General features: G+C 51.4%; 1 protein-coding gene and 1 long non-coding RNA gene across 12 annotated transcripts in view; both read right to left on the reverse strand.

Annotated features, from left to right (window-relative positions):
* Nucleotides 1-6,210: 6,210 nt before the first annotated feature.
* On the reverse strand, nucleotides 6,211-10,391 carry LOC149126712 (uncharacterized). Its single transcript, XR_016233469.1, has 3 exons — nucleotides 10,259-10,391; nucleotides 9,520-9,643; nucleotides 6,211-7,268 (listed from the first exon to the last, which is right to left on the reverse strand). It is a non-coding gene; the product is annotated as an uncharacterized LOC149126712 (long non-coding RNA).
* Nucleotides 10,392-16,708: 6,317 nt separating this feature from the next.
* The window catches only part of LOC100344369 (butyrophilin-like protein 1), a 168,446-nt gene continuing 163,650 nt past the window's right edge, over nucleotides 16,709-21,504 (reverse strand). For all 11 annotated transcript variants that reach the window (XM_089334142.1, XM_089334136.1, XM_089334140.1 and 8 more), the window contains 3 exons: nucleotides 20,361-20,387; nucleotides 17,990-18,016; nucleotides 16,709-17,647 (listed from right to left, as the gene is read on the reverse strand). In XM_089334142.1, coding sequence (XP_089190268.1) covers nucleotides 17,010-17,647; nucleotides 17,990-18,016; nucleotides 20,361-20,387 — 692 coding nt within the window. In that variant the 3' untranslated portion in view covers nucleotides 16,709-17,009. The remainder of the gene's footprint in view (nucleotides 17,648-17,989; nucleotides 18,017-20,360; nucleotides 20,388-21,504) is intronic.

Genomic DNA, 21,504 nt, shown 5'->3' on the forward strand with positions numbered 1-21,504 from the left:
TGAGCTGCTCACACTGTGTGGGAAAGGGGATCTGAGGTGCTCACACATTTATCAACATGCTTCACCCAAGAATAAGACCATACACATGTACTCTACAGAGTCCTGGCTTGGATTTTAAGCATTCTCAACATATTTAGATATTAGCTGTCTTACTTATCTCCATTCTATTTATCAAGTATCTTTACATCACTACATTACTTTTGGGTTATCTATGCAAACACATTCTTTGAAAGAGACAGAAATAGAAGGCATGCAGATGATGTGCTTTATTTACCAAAAACAGGAGTGATCTTTTTAGCTAAGTGCACCAGCTGCCTAAATAGCTTCAGAAGCAGTGATTAAAACCATCACTGTTGTAGCACTTAGATTTATAAGTCACTTTTTTGTACATTTTGCAATGAATTTATTTTGGAAGTTAATATTGATCAAAGGTATCAGATGCTTTTCTGAGTATCCCAAAGTCTATCGTTTTGTTGCCCATAAGATGTTTGCCACTTTCCTCCTCTTACTCAGTGTATTTATTTTCATTTTAAAAAGGATTTATTTTGTTTATTTGAAAGTCAGAGATGGGGGGTGGAAGGGGGTGAAGAGAGAGAGAGAGAGAGGGAGAGAGAGAATCCTCCATCCTCCCCAAATAGCACCAACAAGGATGCTGGGCCAGGATGAAACCAGGAGCCAGGAGCTTTTTCAGGTTCTCCCATGTGGCTACCAGGGACCAAGTACTTGGGCCATCCTCGGGTTCTTTCCCAGGCACATAGGCAGGGAACTGGATTAAAAGTGAAGCAGCCGATTTTTTCAACCAGAGCCCTTATGGGATGCTGGTGTTGCATGAGAAGGTTAATGTATTGGGCCACAATTACAACCCCAGTGTATTTATTTTCAAATGCCCTTCCTGATGGACAATACACAGTCTATTCTTCCAAACACTCCCTGAAGTAGCTCACAATTGTACCAGTTTCATCACTCATTAGTTAATGGAATAAATACTTTGATTTCTATCTTTGCTTAGAGTCTTATTTATGGCCTTATAAAACTTGTACAATATTTTCCTACATTTAAAAAACATAGAGGAGGAGTGGGGAGGGTGATCATGAATCCAGAACTAAGAGGCTGAGTAGGAATAAGGGGGATTGTGTGGAGACAGGGACAGAGGGAGAACTTGTGGGAAATGGGTGTGAGGGAGGAACTGTGCAGAGTGCAGGGCACTGGGGAGATTGGGGGAGGACAGCACTTGGCCAGCACTGAGGGAGCTGGGAGGCTCTGCCCACTGCACAAACAGACCTGAGATTTGCAAGGGGACTCCTTGAGGATGAATTCAGGGATGAGGATGATATCACAGGCTTCTTTCAAAGTGATAGATTTATTTTTTCCTTTGAAAAGGAAGTGATGATTTTATTTTTATTTACTTATAAATAAAATAGGAAGAGGTAAATAGAGAGAGAGAATATGACAATGCTCTTCCACCCACTGGTGCACTCCTGGAACAGCCAGTCAGCCAGTGCTGGGCCAGGCTGAAGCCAGGAGCAGGAACTCCATTCAGGTCCCCACATGGGTGTCAGGGTCCCAGCACTTGAGTCCTCATCTGCTGCCTCCCAGAATGCATTAGCAGGAAGCTGGATCAGAAGCAGAGCAGTTGGGACTCAAGGCAACTCTCGGATATGAGTTTTGGGTTTCCAAGCTGTGGGTTATCCCAGAAGGTCATAGTGGATGCTCCTTATTCCATTTAAATAAAGTGATGTCTTGAGTTTTTCTGAAGTCTGAACATAGTCAATGCTTCTGTTTGTTTTTTCCTTCTTACTTGTCAGCAGGTGTCTTATGAGGTGTTTTGGTCCTTTCCTGTCCTCCTGTCTGAGTAATTGTCTTCCTGGCAGAGGCTCAGTCTCCTGTCTCCAGTGTCATTCTCAAGAATCCTTTCTGAATGGACCATCAAAGAAGGAGGTACCTTTCTCTGAAGGGAGGGGAGAACTTTCACTTTGATTATGAACTTGTCTCAAAAAGGTCAGAGTTTATGAACTCAAAAGGCTTCAATAGCCTTGGCAGCTCATGACAAGAGCCTAGGGTGATTACTGACACCATAAATAAGAGTGTCAATTGTTAAATCAACAACAAGAGTCACTGTGCACTTACTCCCCATGTAGGATCTCTGTCCTTAATGTGTTGTACTATTTGAATTAACGGTATAACTAGTCTTCAAACAGTACTTTAAAATTTGTGTGTCTGTGTGGGTGCAATTTGTTGAAATCTTTACTTAGCATATACTAAGTTGATCTTCTGTATATAAAGATAATTGAAAATGAATCTTTCTTTTTTGACAGGCAGAGTTAGACAGTGAGAGAGAGAGATGGAGAGAAAGGTCTTCCTTTTCTGTTGGTTCACCCCACAAATGGCCGCTACGGCCAGTGCACTGCACCAATCCAAAGCCATAAGCCAGGTGCTTCCTCCTGGTCTCCCAAGCAGGTGCATGACCCAAGCACCTGGACCATCCTCCACTGCCTTCCAAGGCCACAGCAGAGAGCTGGAATGGAGAAGGAGCAACTGGGACAGAATTCGGTGCCCCAAACGGGACTAGAACCTGGGATGCCGGCACTGCAGGTGGAGGATTAGCCAAGTGAGCCACGGCACTGGCCTGAAAATGAATCTTAATGAAGAATGGGTTGGGAGAGGGAGTAGGAGATGGGATGATTTGCGGGTGGGAGAGTGGTTATGGGGGGAAAAATCTGCTATAATCCAAAAGTTGCACTTTTAGAATTTATAAATATTAAGTAAAATTTTCCAAAAAAAAAAAAGAAAGAAAAAGAATCCTTTCCACCATTCTGTCTCCAGCTACTCAGTTTGGACAGCCGAGGTCTCACTCACCTGACTTTTCTCCCTACCAACTGCAAAATAAGACACACACCCTTGGCTTTGCGTCCACTTCTCAACAGTGCATTTGGTCTCAGCACTACTCACTTCAAAGGACTCCCAGGGCTTGAGTGATTGACAGCTGTGATGTCACTACAGATCACATCCACATCAAGGTAAGGATTATTGTCAGCCCCTCCTGTGCCCCCTCAGTCACTGTCCAGCTCCAGATCCCAGCACGTGGTCATCACCACCCTCCTCTGCTGAGCACGTCCTTGGGGGAGCATTCATGTGAAACACGAGTATCCACGTTCTGTACATTCAGAGACGTCTGTCCACAGAGCCTTTCCTCAAATGTGCTTGTCAAAAATTTTCCAAGAATCTTCCTTCCAGGGGTCAGTGCTGCGAAATAGTAGTAAAGTCATCGCCTGCAGTGCCAGCATCCCATATGGGTACAGCTCATGTCCCAGGTGCTCCACTTCTGATCCAGCTCTCCGCTGTGGCCTGGGAAAGCAGTAGAAGATGGCCCAAGTCCTTTTGCCTCAGCACCATGTGGGAGACCCGGAAGAAGCTCCTGGCTTCAGATTGGCCCAGCTCCAACAATTTCGACCAACTGGGGTGTGAAAAGGTGGATGGGTGATGTCCCTCTTTCTTTTGTCTTCCTCACCTTGTCTCTCTGTGAAACTCTGACATTCAAATAAATAAATAAATCTTTTAAAAAAAAGTTCCTTTCAACTACTAGGCTATCGCATCACACTATTGGCCACAGCCTGTGAACTGGCAAATACTCGCAGGCCTGGGTGTTTTTCCCCAGTCAAGTGAGCAGTCAGGTGCTCTTCACCCCTGTGCTCACTGACGTCCCAGAAAGGGGCTGCAGTGCTGCCACTGCCCACTGGGTGGTGCCTGCCTGCGGTCAGAGCCATTTGTAAGTCAGGCTGAGCCTTCTCTCCCCTGTCAGGTGATCCTAGGGGCTCCCATGGGACCACAGGCACAGACTGGGTGGGGAAAAGCAATGCTGTGTGCGGGAGGGGCCGTGGGTGTTGGGCCGTGTCTTCCTGTGACTCACCTGTGAGTGCAGGGCCTGCTCAGTGGATGCTGCGTGCAGTACACTCTCCCATGTGATGACGGAGTGGGGCTGTGCATGCCCTACTGTGCAGCCTCTGAATCAGCTCTCAGCCAGTGTGACAGTTAGAGGGAGTGACAGAGAGAGAGAGACAGAGAGTGAGAGTGAGAGTGAGAGAGAGAGAGAGACATAGAGAGAGAGAGATCGTCCATCCTCTGTTTCACTTCCAAAATGGCTGCAACAGCCAGGTCTGGGCCTGAAACCAGGAGCCAGGAGCTTCTCCCAGGTGTCCCATGTTGGAAGCAGGGGCCTACGCACATGGCCGTCTTACACTGCTTTCCCAGGCCATTAGCAGGGAGATGTAATGGACGTGGAGCAGAAGGGACTGGAACTGGTGCCCATATGGGATTCTGGCATTGCAGGCAGACACTTTACCTGCTGCATCACAAAGCCAGCCTCAGAGAAAAATGATACTTTGCAACAAGAGGAATGCTGAGAGATTTGGTGGAGAGGCAAGCAGAAGAGTGGGAAACCACAGCTTGGAGTGTGACACTAGGTTCAAGTCCTGCCTTCAGCACCACTCACCCACCGTGTGACGTTGATAGGAGAAGCTTCCAAGCCTCACTCACCCCTCCTCTGTAAGGAGAGGAGTCTAATGTGGAGGAATGTGGTGAGCACTGCCCCAGACCCTGATCAGCAACGGGCATCCAGTGACTGACAAAGAAGTGCAGCCCTCGTAAGGACCGTGCTTTGTCCTCTCTGTCACAGGAGGACGACTGTGGACCCGGCCACGCTTCCTGGAGGACCTCCTTCCCCCTGCAGGGAAGCTTCCTGGGGATTGGTCAACCTGGGCTCCAGCTGTGTGACAACTTCTCTCCACTTCCGCCTCTCTCTCTCTCTCTCTCTCTCTCTCTCTCTCAGCCTGGCCCTCTTCCCAAGGATGACCACCCTGATCAGCAGGAGTTTGTCCTGTGTTTTGGTTCTTGGCTGATTGGCAGTCTCCTCACTGGCTGACCACTCTTTGTGCCAGTGTCAACCCAGGGCTGCTGGAGGTGACAGTCAGTGTACTGAAGAACTAAGACGGTGGCTCTGATGCTGCTCCTGGGGGCGCTGCTCTCCCAGGAGGTGACCATGGCAGACCCCTCCTCCAGTGACAGCCAGGCTCCAGGATCCCCTGGCAGCAGGAGGCCTGTCCCTGGCTGACCTCAGGCCCCTGCAGTTCCTGAATGAGAAAGCTCAGGGCTGCCTGCAGGGAAATTTCAGGATCTGTTCTGCTGATGCCAAGGATGGGGCCCAACCTCCTTCCCAGAGATTTACTCAGAGGAGCTCACGGCTGCACACGTGCGTCTCCTGTAGCTCTGGAGCTTCTCTGGGGGACCAGAGGCCGTTCTCTGCAGTGTAGTCAGCAGGAAGGTGAGGCCTCTGCCTCCAGCTCCGCGGGAGCTCAGAACCCTGACCTGTGCAGCTGCCCCATCACATGCGCACTGACCACCTTCCACCTTCCCACCTCCCTGGCTCACCTGAGCCCCTGCTTGCCCTTCCTCCTCATCCTCACTGTGTCCCAAGTACCCAGGCCATGGGTCAAGGCTGTCTCACCCTGGCTTGCCTTCCTCGTGGGCCTCGGGGTCCCGCCCAGGTCTGGGATTGGGAACCCATCTGCCTTGTAGCATCCCTGGCTCCCAGCGCTTTGCTCTACTGGTTCCACTCTCGGGGCCAACAGACGGTCACAGCAGGCAGCACTGTGACTGTGACAGCTGTGCAGGGATCACTCCCAAGGGAGGCTCTGGGAGAATCAAAAACCACACAAGCAGACGTCCCAGCCAGGTCTCTCCGTAGAGCACAGACCATGTGGTAACTCCTCCCCCACTACCAGCCAGGCGTGTAATGGGGCAGTCGGCAGAAACACATCTCAGCCAAGGCCTTGCCCTCCTGCTCCCCTCCACACCCTGGCAGAGCCACTGTGCCATCCCTAGGCGGTGCTGTGGTCCTGTGTGACCCACAGAGAATGTGCAGGAAATGGAGCCTTGTCATGACAGTGCTGGGACAGGCGGCCTTTCTGGGAGGTGGGATCACGACTCCGTTCCTGTCCCCGTGGAAGGACTTTGTGAGAGGGAGCACATCCCTTTGGCCCTTCTGCCTTTCTCCCTGTGAGGCCACGAGCTTCCCCCACTCTGGAGGACACAGCGGCAAGGCGCCGTCTCGAATCCCAAGAGCAGTCCTCGGCGGACAGAACTGAGCTCCAGAACTGCTAAAAAAAATTCTATTTTTAAAAAACATTTTTTTATTTGAATGCAATTTTTGAGAGAGAGAGAGAGAGGGAGAGAAAGAAGAAGAAAAAGGAGGAGGAGGATCTTCCACATGCTGGGTCACTCCCCAAATGGCCACAATAGCCATGGTAGGGCCAGGCTAAAGCCAGGAATTTCTTCTGGGTCTCCCACATGGGCTCAAGGGCCCAAGCACTTGGACCATCCTCCACTGCTTTCCCATGCACATTAGCAGGGAGCTGGATTGGAAGTGGAGCAGCTAGGACTCAACCTGTTGTGGGCTAGGTTGGACCCAAATTTATATCTCAGGACTTGCCTTCTATTAGAGAAGCATCCTAAGCACAGGTCAAGCGTGGTGTGGAGCACAGTGAGGTTTATTTAGAAAGTGAGAACACGCAGGTGCGTGAGGGCTTTATTAGGGGGAGTGGGCCAGGAAAGGTGAGAAGGGCAATTTTATATCCTGCTCTGCTCATCCCGGGCCACAAAGTGAGGAGAGGGAAAAAAGGGACCCCTCCCCTGAACCAGGCTTCCTATGAGCTTTGGAAAGGGGAGTGATTACCTAGTACTGCCCCCAGGTCCCAGGTAAGGGGAGGCGCAATTTTGGGGAGAGGTCATCTGATTGATGATAACATTACACCAGGTAGGGTAGGTGTGGCCTCCAACTCAGGAACTCCATCTATCTCCCTGACTTTTCCCCTGTCAGAACCAGCGACCATAAGGGAGGTCAGCTTCGCAGGCAGGACTTTAATCCACTACACCACAATGCTGGCCCAGAAATATTATTATTTAATCAATTACTTGCTCTGTGATATTCTGGTACAGCAGCACAAACTGGGCTAAGACTGGACAGAAATCTAGGCATTTCTCTTCTCTTCCTCCCAGACAGCAGTGCGAGGCTCCACCCCACCCCCAGGGCTTTCCTGGTCCCTGCAGCACCTGCCTGCTGGTCTCCCTGCTCCCATTTCCGAGTCAGCTCTCCAGAAGGAAGCCTGAGCGGTGGTGCTGGAGCGGCAGCAGCGGTGCTGTGTCTTGTGCTGAGATTGTGGTACACGGGCAGGTTCAATGCCGATGGTCACAGGTCTGGGTCTGTGCAGAATAATCTGTGGGAGGGGAAGTGGGGGCACTGAGTTGATGAAGCTGGCGAGGGGGGTGAGACATGGGCATCACTTGCTATGCTGCTCTGTCCACTTCTGTTTAAATACAGTTAACATATTTTGCTATTGGTACTTTCAATTAAAAAAAACCAGAGTGCTTTGCTGTGATAGGGTAAAATAAGACAATGCACACGATGGTGGGGGTCAGACCAAGTCACCCTTCTGCAGGAATGCTGCTAAAGCTTCTCCCTCTCCCTCAGTAACAATCGAAGGCTGTGGGATGTCGAAGGCCCCATCATGGGCCGGGCACACTCAGCTGCATCAGCACCACTGGCTCCCAGCGTGTGGTCCTCAGGCCAGCAGCGTCAGCGTTTCCCTGAACCTTGCAGGAGGTGAGCATTCTTGGGCTCTACCTATCACCTGCTCAACCAGAAACCCCATGGGTGGGGCCGTCTGGGAACCCCTGCAGGTGATTCCACTGCTGATGCAAAACCTCAGGGCCCAGAGTCAGCCTGGGGAAGCTGAGGGAGGTGGCCTTGGGGGACAAGCCTGGGAGAGCAGGTGCAGGTGCCTGATCCCAGCCTGTGCCCCCTGCACCCAGCAACATCTGTCCAGAGCTAGGCCACAAGGCAGAGTGTCCTAACCCCATCAGGGGAGGAAGTGGGATGAGAACACAACTGTGGGGACCTGAGGTCCTGCTGTGGGGGCCCAGTGTGCCGGGAAGGAGCAGCTGTGTGGATTTTAGTAAGGAGCCGCTCAGGGGACTGGTTCTAGCACCAGGTCCCATTGTGACAGAGCTGAACCCACATCTGCCTACTCCACACCCAGGGATCCTTCCCTCTGCCCTCTCCTGCTTGCCTGTGAATTGCATCTTTATGTTAGATAGGAAGCTAGAAATTAGCCTATGTGTATGTGGGAGAGGGGCCTGTGGAAACCGGACCATCTGCAGAAGCCCACCTTGGAAGCAGCCCAGGATCTCACACTTTGACGGCTGCCCAGACCCTGATGACTGTAAAACCTGGGAGGAATTTTCCTAAGTTACGCTCAGCAAACTCTGTCCTGGAGGAGGAGAAGAGGAAATGTGGGCCACCCCAGCAGTTAGCTGAGCCCAGGCACATTTCTCCCCACCCCCACCTTCTGCCAATCAGGTAAAGTACTCCTGGGTGTGGCCAGGCCCACCTGGAAAGCTACCTCCAAGCTGATTGGAGAGGCTATTGGCACCAGTGTCGGTTCTGTCCTGTAGTTAGTGCCCCCTGACTTAGTTACACCCCTCTGCCTGCCCTTTAAAAACCATACGTGGCTGTAAATAAAGTCAGACACGTTCTCTGAAACTTGTCTCTGGTGCTCCTTGAGAGAAAGATACAGTCACCCTGCTCTCCCAAAGAGCGTGGCTTTGCAGGACAAGCCACAGGGAAAGAGAAATGGAGGAAGAACTGGACCCTTTTCCCTTATGAGCCCCAGAATGAATACAGACGGTGCACTCAGCACTCAGCACTCTGTGGAGCCGCCTGCCTGGCCTGACAGCTGTATTCTCTCCATTTACCCATGTAACCTTGCTTTCCCCAGTCTGAGTGACTGGGCCCTGTCTCCCTGATTCTGTCCTATCTGTTCTGACGGATGCCCCACCCCTGTACACCCTGCTACTTTGCTGAGCACTGCTCTGTCTTACGCCTGAATTCTTTCTAGCATGAAGACAAGAACCCAGCTCTCATCTTTGCTGACAATTAGTGTCCTTTCCATTCTGTGACTGCCTCGTTCTCATTTAAGGGGAGTAGGATGGGGACTCATATATGTGGGGGAACTTAGGTTTTTTTTTTAAAGATTTATTTATTTGAAAGGCAAAGTGACAGAGACAGAGACAGGGAGAGAGAGGACAGAGAGTGAGCAAGAGCTGGAGAGAGATCTTCCATCTGCTGGTCACTCCCCAAATGGCTGTAACAGACAGGTCTGGGTCAGGCTGAAGCCAGGAGCCAGGAGCTCCATCTGGTCTCCCTCGTGGGTGCAGGGGCCCAAGCTCTCAGGCCGTTTTCTGCTGCCTTCCCAGGTGCATGAGCAGGGAGCTGGATCAGAAGGGGGGAGCCAGCAGGCATCTGCGGCACAGCAGAAAACGAACTGTTTTACAGTTGTGAACGTGTGGCTGGTAACAAGGAGACAGTGACAAGAGGAAAGTCAGATGGCTCGCTGTGGTCACGCCGGTTCTCTCTCTGTCCCTGTGTGTCTCTCTTAATTGCTCACTGATTGTCCCCATGTGTCTTACCAGCCTCAGAGATCGTGATGTCAGTTTTGCAGGCTTTTCTGTGTCTGGATGCCCGCAGCAGCCTTGATAAACACTCTCTGAACAGCTCCATGTGGGGCTGAGTCCTAGGACCGCTCAGTGTGCACTGTGGCAGGGAGAGGGGAGGGGGTGGGAGAGCAGAAAACTTAAGTTTAGAGGACGGGCTGGCGGAGCCCAGGTGTGGCCAGGGATGCAGTCAGGGTGTGTTGAGGGGGGTGGTGTCCAAGAAGAGGGAGACCCTGGCCCTCTCTGTTCTCAGGGGAGCAGTGTCGCAGGCTCACCTGGGAGCCTTGGAGTAGGACGAGGTGCTGATATTCCAGCTGTAGGGAGGCAGGTGTGCCATGAAATGAAGAGAGGAGCCGACGCTACAACCCCTGGATGTTTCGTGGATTATGTGACGTAATGTGCCCCAGGGCAGCTCGGTGTGCAGAAGCCTGAACCACACGTGTGGACAGAGGCCCAGAGAAGGAGGCAGAGCACCCAGCCCCAAGACACCCGCGGGAGAAGCTGGAGTGAGACCTGCTCATCCCTACTGCAGTCTGGGCTCTGCCCAAGGAGGCCTTGGCTTCCAGCCCCATCGGCCCCTGACTAAACCTGGCCCACAGCACAGCGTGAAGTGCACCACTCTCCAGAGTCTTGCACGACGACTGTGTGACCCTCCTGGATCAAGGCGAGTGCTCCTGTCCCACAGGACAATCCCACCTGTCCCTCCCGACCTCACCTCCTCCTCTGCAGGCCAGGGGCCAGCTCCTCGCGCCACATCTCTCTCCGCAGCTCCTCCTGCTGCTCTCTCATTGCATGCATTTGCAGTCCTGCACTGCGTGGTGTTTTGGGTCTGGGTTCCAGGATTCCTGTCCCCCTTTCTAAGCTTTCTGGACTGCATTGTCAGGGCCTTCCTGCTGGGAAGGGCTGCTGTCTGCCAGTGCTGGCCACAAGGGGGCAGCAGAGGGCTGGAAAACCCGGTGCCGCTGGCGCTGCCTCTGGGTTGGCCCTGCTTCCTCTGAGGCCTGCTGCTGTGCAGAGTTCTGGAGCAGGGGTTTGGAGCCAGGATCTCCGCACTGTTTGGAACACGCACTCCTTTAAATAATGAGAAGCTCACGCGGAAATAAAATGAAAAGGGAAGCTTATTTTGGTAGAAAGCATTGTGAGGTCCGTGAGCAGCTTTTCCCTAAACGCATTTCCAGGGACTTCTGGAAGAGCCCCCCCCCCCCCCCAGGTCCTTGGCCTCCCCTCTGCCCACCAGATCCCTGGACACTGCTAGGGCTGCTGCCCCCGACGTGGTGGTCCCACTGGGAGCAGGCGGAACTCTGGGGGGAGCTGGCGCCGGCAGGGCTGACCCTGGTGGGTTCCTCACCTCGGGAGCCCGGGTCTCAGCTGCGACAGGAGGACAGCAGAGGCCTCCCAGTAACGCAGGAGGACGGGCAGGGACACTCCGTGTGCGCTGCTCAGAGGGAAACGCGGGGGAGTGAGCGGGGCCGAGTGTGTGGTGGGGGCCGTGGGACAGCAGAGGACTGACGTCCATTACAGGGACAGCAGAGGGCAGGCGTCCGTCCCGGTACTCTCAGACTCATCTCTCAGGTCTGAATGGCGCCTCTACAGCCTCTGCCGCCCCAGGCTTCTCCTGCGTTCTCTCCGGGAACAGACCCCAGGGCGTTTCCCCATCACCAAGTTCTCCAGTCCCTCCCGCCAGGACTTGACTGCTCCAAGGTTGGCCAAGGGAGAGCCTGAAGCTGCGAGGAACTGGGGGGCGGGGCTCAGTCAGCTCCTCCGAGGTGAATGTCGGGGCCACTCCCCACTGCTCCCGTGGTCCCCTGAATGTGATGAGGCCCTCTGGGCACATGCCTCCGCGGGGCCCCACCCGGATACCTCATCTGCCTCACTGCCTTCCTCTCTGGACTCCTTTCTTTGAACTCTTTCTTTTCCTGTGTCGTCTTTCCCTCTGCCCTCTTTCCTTTTACATTGTTACTTATTTTTTTCTTCTTTATTAGTCTAAAAAATTTATTAAATTTTCTATAAGAATACCTTTTTCCATCTGACTTCATTTTTTTTTATTGTTAATTGAAAGGCAGAGTGAGAGAGAGAGAGAGAGAGAGAGAGGAGAGAGGGGTCTTCCATCTGCTGGTTCACTCCCCACATGGCTTCAGTGGCCAGAGCTCAGCCACTCAGAAGCCAGGAGCCAGGAGCTTCCTCTGAGACTCCCAGGAGGGTGCAGGGGCCCAGGTACTTGGCCCACCCTCTGCTGCTTTCCCAGGCCTGAGCAGAGAGCTGAATCAGACGTGGAGCAGCTGGGACTTGAGCCGGCACCCACATGGGATGCTGGCACTGCGGAAGGCGGTGGCTTTTATCAGCCACACTACAGCGCCAGCCCCAATTGACCTCATTTTCTTAACTTAGTACTAGGACGCTTTGTGGAAATGCAAATTGTAGAACTGGACCTCAAAATTTTTGCACCAAAGTACACCGATTTTCTGATTCTGTTTTCCATGAACGTTTTGAGGCCCCTCGTGCATCTCAGTGGTTGCAGGGGAGTGAGACCTCCTCACCTGCCTGGACCCTCAGGTGTGGACGTGGGCTGGACGTCCATTCTGAGCAGGGTTGGGCAGGGGTCCCAGGCCATGAGGGCTCTGGGCAGGGCTGGGCAGACCTGGTCCTTTGTCGGGCTGAGAGCATCCGGATGTTCCTGAGCCACATCAGTTGTGGTGCTGACAGCCTGCACTGGGGGTGGGGGCGCAGACTCCTCCCCCCTGAGGGGCAGATGGCAGCCAGAGGGAGGAGCGTCCACCAGGGCACTACTGAACAGGTGGATCAGCCCACCAGCCAGGTTCTTGCTGGCTACAGATTCCAAGGGAAAATTTTAAAGTTGAAATAAAAAAATAGCACCCTGTGTGTGTGTGTCCGTGTTTGTGTGTTTTCATTTTTTTCCCATAACGTGGGCGACTACAAAACAGTTCTTTATCATTTACGCATGAAGAAGATAGTCGAGGAAGCTCTTCTTAGCAGTGTCAAGGCAATTTAGTTTTTTAATTTTTTAACAGACTCTACTTTTGAAAAGACATAGTTGGGGCCAGGATTTGGGCAGGCAGTTAAGACTAGCTAGTTAGATACCTGCGTCCACACCAGAATGCCTGGGCTGGATGTCTGGCTGCAGCTCCTGATTCCGGATTCTTTCACAATCAGATCTCACAGGAGTGGTCATGGCTCACATTTGGGGTTTCAGCCACACACATGGGAGACTGGGCTGAGTCCCTGGCTCCTGGCTTTGGACCCAGAGTGGGCATTCAGAGAATGAAAAAGGGTGGGAGCTCTCTCTCTCTCTGAAATAAATAAATTAAAAATTAAAAAAGAAGGAATAAGAATGGAAACCTTTCCACTACCTACAGTATATTAAAAATCATAATACATTTAATACACATTGCATTAACTATTTTTATGGCTTAGATATTTATTGAAAGAATTTGAAAGTACTAGAAGTAATTAAGATGAGGGGTATGACCTGCCTGTTAACACAGAAGTAAAATGTTACCCCCAACAGCACTAGAGGGTAATATGTTATATGTTAGGTAGGAAATGGCTGGTGGCTTAGTGAGCAGCAGCCATGTTACAGCAGCTGGGCCATGGTCCTGCTGAGCTGGGAGGGGGAGGAATGGTTGTCTGCTGCCCTCCTGCTGGAGCTTATCCTGTCCTAAGGGCATTTCTTGTAGAAAACCTGACCTGGGCTGTGGCACTGCCTCCTCAGCCCATATAGGCACTCTTACATCCCGGCTGCTCCACTTCCAAGTCAGCTCCCTGCTAATGCGACTGGGAAAGCAGCAGAAGATGGCCCAAGTACAGTAAGGAAATTCAAGAAGCAGAATAACTCTATAAAGACAATATCTCCTGGTTCTGGAAATTCAATATCTGAACAGCACAACACAGGCTTTTGCAAGGGCCCGTTTTCTCCATCGTATGACAGCAGGAAAGCATGTTTCTCTCTAAATCTGTGTGCTCTTTCTCAATCCCCTGCTGAACCCACCAGCATTAAGCCATGTGGGCGTGACCTAAGGATCTGTCCCAACTGAATCCCTGCACAAAGGCCTCCCCTCTGCACACAATGATGGGGTGAAGTTTCCACTCCCTCAGCATCATCAACAGGAGACTCTGGGCCTGAGCGGCTGCCTGAGTTCAGAACACAGAGACCTGCACCACAGCGGCTACTGTGGTTATTCCTCTAATTGCTCCCCAGGCCAGCACTGATGTTTCTGACTCCTTCTTTACTGTCCATTCCTCTTCTTCTCACCCTCAGCCAGAGTGACAGCTCAGCAGAGATTTTCTTTATTTTTATTTTTTCATGTTATTTGAAATGAGGACAGAGATCTCCCATCCTCTGGTTCCTTCTCCAAATGTGCAAAACAGCAGACTGGACAAGGCTGGAGATGGACGAGGGGACTCCATCCAGGTGTCTCACATGGGTGGCAGGAACCCACATATCTCAGCCATCACTGCCTCCTCCCTGAGTGTGCATGAGCAGGATGCCGCAATCAGGACTGGACCCAGGCCCTCCACTATGGGATGAGCGAGTCCAGTCAGCGTCCTGCACCACATGCCCTGCCATGGTCAGAGCTCTGTGTTTGGGGCAGTGAGCACATCTCTGTGTTTGACGATTTTGAGTCCTCCATGTTAGGAAATTGGTGCAATCTACACCCTGACACCATCCTAGGCTCTCACCCCCACCATCATTGCTGGAAGCCAGGTGGCCACATGGCCCAACCACCAGTATCAAGCTCCACCCACATCCTAATGGGATTCGCTGCTCCTGCTTCCCTGCCCGCCTTCTGGCAAAGTTTTAAAAGGACCTGTTCCTGAGCACGTGGCTCTCTCCTCTCTCTTGCTCCCCTCTCGCTCTCTCACTCTCTCTCTCTATCTCTCTCTTGGTCTCTGCTCTCTGCTCTCCCCTCACCTCTCTTGGCTCTCTCCTCTCTTCCTCTCTTCCTCTCTCTCTCTCGTGCTCTCTCTCTCTCTCTCTCCTTCTCTCTGTTACACTCTTTCTCTTTCTTCTTCCTCCCCCCTTCCCTCTGGCCTGCTGGGTTTTCCCAATAAACCGTTTCCCTTGCCCCGGTGTTTGGTGTGTTTTGTGATGATCTTACACTGGTGCTGAAACCTGGGACCTTACACTGGTGCCGTGACTTGGATCACCACAAAACACACCAAACACCGGAGTAACAGAAAGGAAAACCCAGCAGGCCGGAGGGAAGGGGCGAGGAGGGAAAAAGAGAGTGTAAGAGAGAGAGGAGATCAGAGAGAGCAGAGAGAAGAGAGGAGAGTGAGCAAGAGAGAGCAAGAAAAGAGAGAGGAGAGAGTGAGCGAGAGAGGGAGAGCAAGAGAGAGGAGAGAGCCATGTGTTCAGGAACAGGTCCTTTTAAAACTGCCAGAGGGCGGGCAGGGAAGCAGGAGCAGTGAATCCCATTAGGATCTGGTGGTTGGGCCATGTGGCCACCTGGCTTCCAGCAATTGAAGTGAGGGCTAGAGCCTAGGATGGTGTCAGGGTGTAGATCGCGCCATAGATAAGACTGCGCCATTTTCCTGACACTCAATGCTCCTACTGCTTTTTGTTTGCTACGGTTTTCCCCTCCCTGTGACAGTTGGACTTGGCAGCACTGAGGGACAATGCACTGATTAACCAGAACCATGCGCATGGCCACAGGGGTCTGCAGTTGGACTTGCATCTGAACATTCTCTCCTTCACTGTCATCTCACTCAGGGACTTACTGCTTACCCTGCCAGCAGCTCTCTTGTTTCCAAGCTACAGTGCTGACCCAAGAGGGGGATCCAGGTCCTCATCCTTAGACTTCCTGATATAACCCAGCACAATTTATTCACTGGTAATAGACATTTACTGAGGCATGGAAAAGCACGTGTGTTCCTCCACTCCAGAAAGGGAAATAGACAAAGTGGACCACAATCTTCCTTTCCATTATGATTCCATCAGTCATTCGTGTCCATGGAAATTTTTGGATGGCAAACTGTTGTCATCACATGGGGCAAATCCTCCCAGGACACAGCTGGGACCACCATCCTCTCCATCACTTTGCTCAGATTCAAGCTGCACAATTCAACTCACCTTTTGTTGGGCACAGTAACTCAGACCTCAGTCCCATCACATCAAAAGACACTATTGGTTGAACTCTGTAATTAACACACAATTATTCTTAACTGTTTAAATTTAACTGAAAAGTGATCTCTGTTAAATATAAGAGTGGGAATAAGAGAGGAAGAGGTATAATTTGGGACATGCTCAGTATGACTCACCCCAAATGATAGAGTTAGAAATGTGCCTGGGGATTCCAATTCAATCTCATCAAGGTGTCATGTACCAATGCCATCTCACTAGTCCAAGTGATCAATTTCAGTTCACAGTTGATCACACTGATAGGTCTAAAAGTCAAAGGGATCACATAAACAAGACTAGCGTTTGCTAATACTAACTGATAGAATTCAAAAAGAGTGGACGATCCAACATGGGAAGTGAGATACACAGCAGACTCAGAATGGCGGATGTCCTAAACAGTACTCTGGCCTCAGAATCAGCCCTTAAGGCATGCGGATCTGGCCGAAGAGCCCATGAGAGTATTTTAGGCATGGAAAGCCAAGACACTCTGGCAAAGAAAAAAAAAACCAAATGAAAGATCTCTGTGAGTGAGATCTCAGTTGAAAGAATGGGCCATCAAAGAAAGAGGTACCTTTCTCTGAAGGGAGGAGAGAACTTCCACTTTGACTATGACCTTGTCTAAATAAGATCAGAGTCGGTGAACTCAAAAGGCTTCCATAGCCTTGGCAACTCATGACAACAGCCTAGGGAGATTACTGACGCCATAAACAAGAGTGTCAATTTGTTTAGTCAACAACAGGAGTCACTGTGCACTTACTCCTCATGTAGGATCTCTGTCCTTAATGTGTGGTTCAATGTAAATTAATGCTATAACTAGTACTCATACAGTATTTTACACTTTATGTTCTGTGTGGGTGCAAACTGTTGAAATCTTTACTTAATATATACTAAATTGATCTTCTGTATATAAAGATAATTGAAAATGAAACTTGATGAGAATGGAATGGGAGAGGGAGCAGGAGATGGGAGGGTTGTGCATGGGAGATAAGTTATGGGGGGGGAAAAGCCACTGTAATCCATAAGCTGTACTTTGGAAATTTATATTTATTAAATAAAGGTTAAAAAAAAGAATTTAAAACCCAGGAAAGACTTTTAATACCAATAACAATAATTTCATAGTAATTTTCAGTTTATCCTAAACCAGTTCAAACAACATCAACTTTCATCTTCTGTCTTTGATCACGGTGCATGAATGAACAATTCTGATAACCACAGGGGGAGACATTTCTGGCCATCCAGGACTTGCCCCAGAGGCTTTGTCCCAGGAGCCTGCATCCCCAGCAAGAGTCTCACTGAGGAGTCGGGGCAGTGAGGGCCCCTGTGGGGCTCAGGGCAGCAATGGAGACTCAGCCCCTGGGGGAGCTCCATCCACTCCAGAGCCTGAGCTGAGCCCCTCCCCTGGGGGCCTCCCAGCCTCCTCCAAAGAAGGAGACTTGCTAAGGGGCACAGGGAGCCCCTCAGACCGCCCCTCTGTGGGGCAGATGCTCAGGGTCACGTCTCCCCTGAGTGAGAAGTATGGAAAGAGGGTTCCAGAGAAAGAAGTTGGGGAGAAGGAGAAAATATGGGAGCCATCAGTCATGTTGTAGAAGGAGACATCCCCCTCACTGTAGTCCAGGAAAATCCCCACCCTGCGGGGTTCCTGTCTAAGGGATAGAGCCTGCCTAGACTTGGTCCTAGCATAATAGTTATTGATAATCCTCTTCACAACCCAGAACCCCATATCTGGGGACTCTAGATACCTGCCTGTCCTTGTCACATTCTCCCTACAGACCCCCAGAGACCACCAGTTGTACACTCCACTCCTGATCTCCACCTCCCAGTAACATCTTCCTGACGTGATACCCTCAAGGCCCCACACAGGGCAGAGAATGTCCTTCCCAGTGGTGTACTTCCAGGTCACACTCATCTTGTCAGGAGAGAGGGCAAGACCACTATGGGCGGACACTGGATCCAGAGTGACAGGCCCTGCAGGGAAAGATCCCGATCATGCACAGCTCCATCCTGCCCTGTAACAAGGATGCATAACCACCCTCCTAGCTGCAGGGGAGAGGGGCAATGCCCATGAGATGAGGCCCTGTGATTCCAGCCGGCGGCCTCCATCAGGAGGAGGAACCAGGAGACCTCGCTGAGGGTCAGGCCTGTCACAGAGACCCTTGGGACCCGCCCCAGCTTTGTTCCTGTCACTTCAGCCCCCAGCACACCACGGTTGCTGGTGCTAGCATCTGTACCATCACAGAGAACTGAAGGAGAGGCCAGAGCCATGGGGGCACAGGGAGGAGCACCCAGAAAGAACACAAAGTCACTCACAGGCCTGGAACCGTTCCTTCCGCCAGTCTACAAGAGAACACAAAGTTCACATCAGGGGTCTACACAGACTGCACATGTCAGCTCAGCACCTGCTCTTCATGTGGGAGTGATGGGGGAAGGTATTGGGATGCACTCAGCTGATGGATTGTGTCACACACACACACACACACACACACACACACTCCATGCTGCAGCATTTCTAGGAAGGCTAAGCCATAAAGCTTAACACCCAGAAACTGAGATGCTGGACCCTGACCTCAGAGAAAAGTTATTGCTCAGATTTCACCATCACACTATGCTTTCTCAAGTTCCTAGTCACAAAACCATCCTCAAAGCTCAGTTTTCTTAGGAACGTATTGGGGAATTCAAATTTCCATTTTCTTACAGTACTGAATTTGTAGGCTGCTTCAAAGCCATAGGTGAGTTTGCTACAACTGGCTGAGCTGAACTTAGAGGATGACTTACAAAGATTTCCAAGTCCTAATCCATAGTGCCCTGTGACTTTGCAGAACTTTGCAGATGGGATAAACATTAAAGACCTTGAAATTAGGATGTGACTCCTGGATTCTCCAGATGTCTAATCTTATCAAATGAACCCAGAAAGACATCAATCTTCCATTCAAACCCAGACCGTGAACCCCACTCTCTAGGGACATAGTCACCAACAGTGCCCCCAGTACCAGATAGGACCTGCCACTGCCCTTCCTCAGCTGACAACACAGGGGCTTAGGACCAGCTAAGCCCCGCCTCCCTGGGAAGACAAGGAGACCACAGGAAGCCTCTCCCCAAGGCCTCAAGGCCTCTGCATCTCCTCCACCTCCATGCTCATCCCTGGGCAGGAGAGAGGCAGGTGCTGAGCCAAGCAAAGGCTCCATCCACAGTCAGAGTCTGGGGAGTCCTCAGGGAGAGCAGTGTGCTAGCCTCGCACAGGGGGAGGCAAGGGGATGGGGGAGTAGACACAGGAACAAGATTAGAACCCAGCAAAGCCCTGAGACAGCTACTGCCATTGCAGACATTTGGTGAGTCTCTCTCTCTCTCTCTCTCTCTCTCTCTCACTCGCTCCCTCTCTACCTCCCTATGAAACAAATTTTTTTTTTTTGACAGAGTGGGCAGTGAGAGAGAGAGAGAGACAGAGAGAAAGGTCTTCCTTTTCCGTTGGTTCACCCCTCAATGGCCACTGCGGCCGGTGCACCGCGCTGATCCAAAGCCAGGAGCCAGGTGCTTCTCTTGGTCTCCCATGTGGGTGCAGGGCCCAAGCACTTGGGCCATCCTCCACTGCCTTCCTGGGCCACAGCAGAGAGCTGGACTGGAAGAGGAGCAACCGGGACTGAACCGGCGCTCCAACCGGGACTGGAACCCGGTGTGCCGGCACTGTAGGCAGAGGATTAGCCTAGTGAGCTGTGGCGCCAGTCCTCAGATACATGTTTTTAATTCTTTAATCCTACTCAAAGTACTCAGGATGTTGCACATAATTTCAGATAATTTATAGACCCCAAGCCAGGAATGCATCCCCCCACATCCTGGAGGCTCTGCTCCTGGGTTTAGAACATTTCCTCAGAGTAACAAATTCCTCAGCAACCACAGGTGCTCAGGGGAAGAAATCCAGCTGCACAGTGATCAGAGCACGAAGCACAGAGAAGAGCAGCATCCCAGAGGACCAGGAAGCAACAGGAAAATCGACCAGGACCAGGAAGGGCAGGAATTTCAGGGTAACAAGAATATACAACTAAAGATCCTCTGTAAGACCTGAGTCCTGAGCAGTGAAACGTGGTTCCTGGGTCTTCTGGAGACCAGTGCTTCCCCATCTGCACAGTGGTCACCCTGCTCCAGGCTCTCCTCACACCTGAGCTCACTGCACTGAGAAGGATCAGCTGAACAAGGGGTTTTAAGAAGGTGCTGCTGGGGCTGGCACTGTGCTGCAGTGGGGTAAATCCTCGGCCTGCAGCTGTCATCCCATAGGGTGCCAGTTCAAGTACCGGCTGCTCCACTTCATATCCAGCTCCCTGCTAGTGAACCTGGGAAAGTAGCAGAGGAAGGCCTAAGTCCTTGGACCCCTGTACCTTTGTGGGAAACCAGGAGGCAACTCTGGGATCCTGGCTTTAAATCAGCTCGGCTCTGGCCGTTGATGACATTTGTGGAGTCAACAAGCAGATTGAAGACCTCTCCTCTCTGTCTCTACCTCCTTCTGTAAGTCTGTCTTTCAAACAAAGAAAATGTCCCCAAGCAGGAGTCCCTGCTCTCTTTCCACGGGGGTTACAACACTGACAAGGAGAGCAGGGACACCCAGCCCATCTGGAGTTGAGTCCACAGGTAGAGAAGGGGCAGGGCAGAGGCAGGGCAGGGAGGCAGAGGAGCCATCAGCGTCACTTACCAGCATACAGCTGCGCCTTCCTCCAGGCTGAAAGGAAACACACCCTGGTGAGACCACAGCCACACCACCTGCTCAGCCCTCACCTGCCCTCTGTGCTGAAGGTCAGACTCTGCAGGAGGAGAGAGGCTGCACAGGAGGGGCCTCCTGCAGGTGCAGACAGCAGAGGATTGTGGGAAACTCCCTGACCATAGATCAGGAAGCCTGCTGGAAAGCTGAGTTGCACCCTGCCCCACTGCTGGGTGAGTTTTGGCTATCAGCTCTCTGCCCCGTGCCTCAAAACCCACAAAGACTCCTGTGTCACTGGTCCTTCAGTGCTGTGAGGAGCAAAATATACCATGTGAAGATATTTTAGTGAAAAAATGGGGCCAGCATTGTGGCATGGCATGTAAAACTGCTGCCTACAAGTTTGGCATCCATATGGGGGCAAGTTCAAGTCTCGACTGCACCTCTTCCTATCCAGCTTCCTGCTTATGAACCTGGGAAAACAGTGGAAGATGGCCCTAGTGCTTGCGCCACTGCACCTACATGGGAGACTGGAGGAGCCCAGGGCTTCTGGATTCAGCCTGGCCCAGCCCCGGCCACTGTGGCATTTGAGGGGAAGGGTGAACCGGTGGATATAAGATCTATATCTCTTTCTCTTTCTGCCTTTCAAAAAATTAAAATGAACATTTTTAAAATGATAAATTACCTTTTATCAACAATTTTTGTATAGTATTTTCTGGTTGGGTATATGGGCAATATTAATGGAAAAGAAGGAACAAAATGGATATGAGACCCCCTCCAGGGTCAAAGGGACCAAACATTCTCTCTAAAATATTGCTAGATGGAAGCACAACTGTGCTAAGAGATGTTCAGCTCGTCCCATCGACCACCACACCTGGTCAGCAGCCCAGTCCTCTCCCTATCACTTTTCCCTGGCACCTTTGAGGAACAGGTGAGCAGCAGTTCCCCCTGGGTAGTGTTTTGGGAGGGAGGGGGCAGAAGATGGCACCCCAAGCTCAGTGACCCCATTTATTCATGTCCTTCCTCTCATGAAATATGAGTGCATCTGGTTTATGGTTTCCTGGTGCAAGCCAAGAGCTAGAGCACGGGAGGCTGTAACACTAGCAGCACTCATACAGGGACAGCACAGGGTGGAAAAAGA

The sequence above is a fragment of the Oryctolagus cuniculus genome, chromosome 5, assembly GCF_051225735.1.
Source record: "Oryctolagus cuniculus isolate XC-2025 breed Fujian yellow rabbit chromosome 5, ASM5122573v1, whole genome shotgun sequence".
In the NCBI taxonomy this organism is placed as follows: Eukaryota; Metazoa; Chordata; class Mammalia; order Lagomorpha; family Leporidae; genus Oryctolagus; species Oryctolagus cuniculus.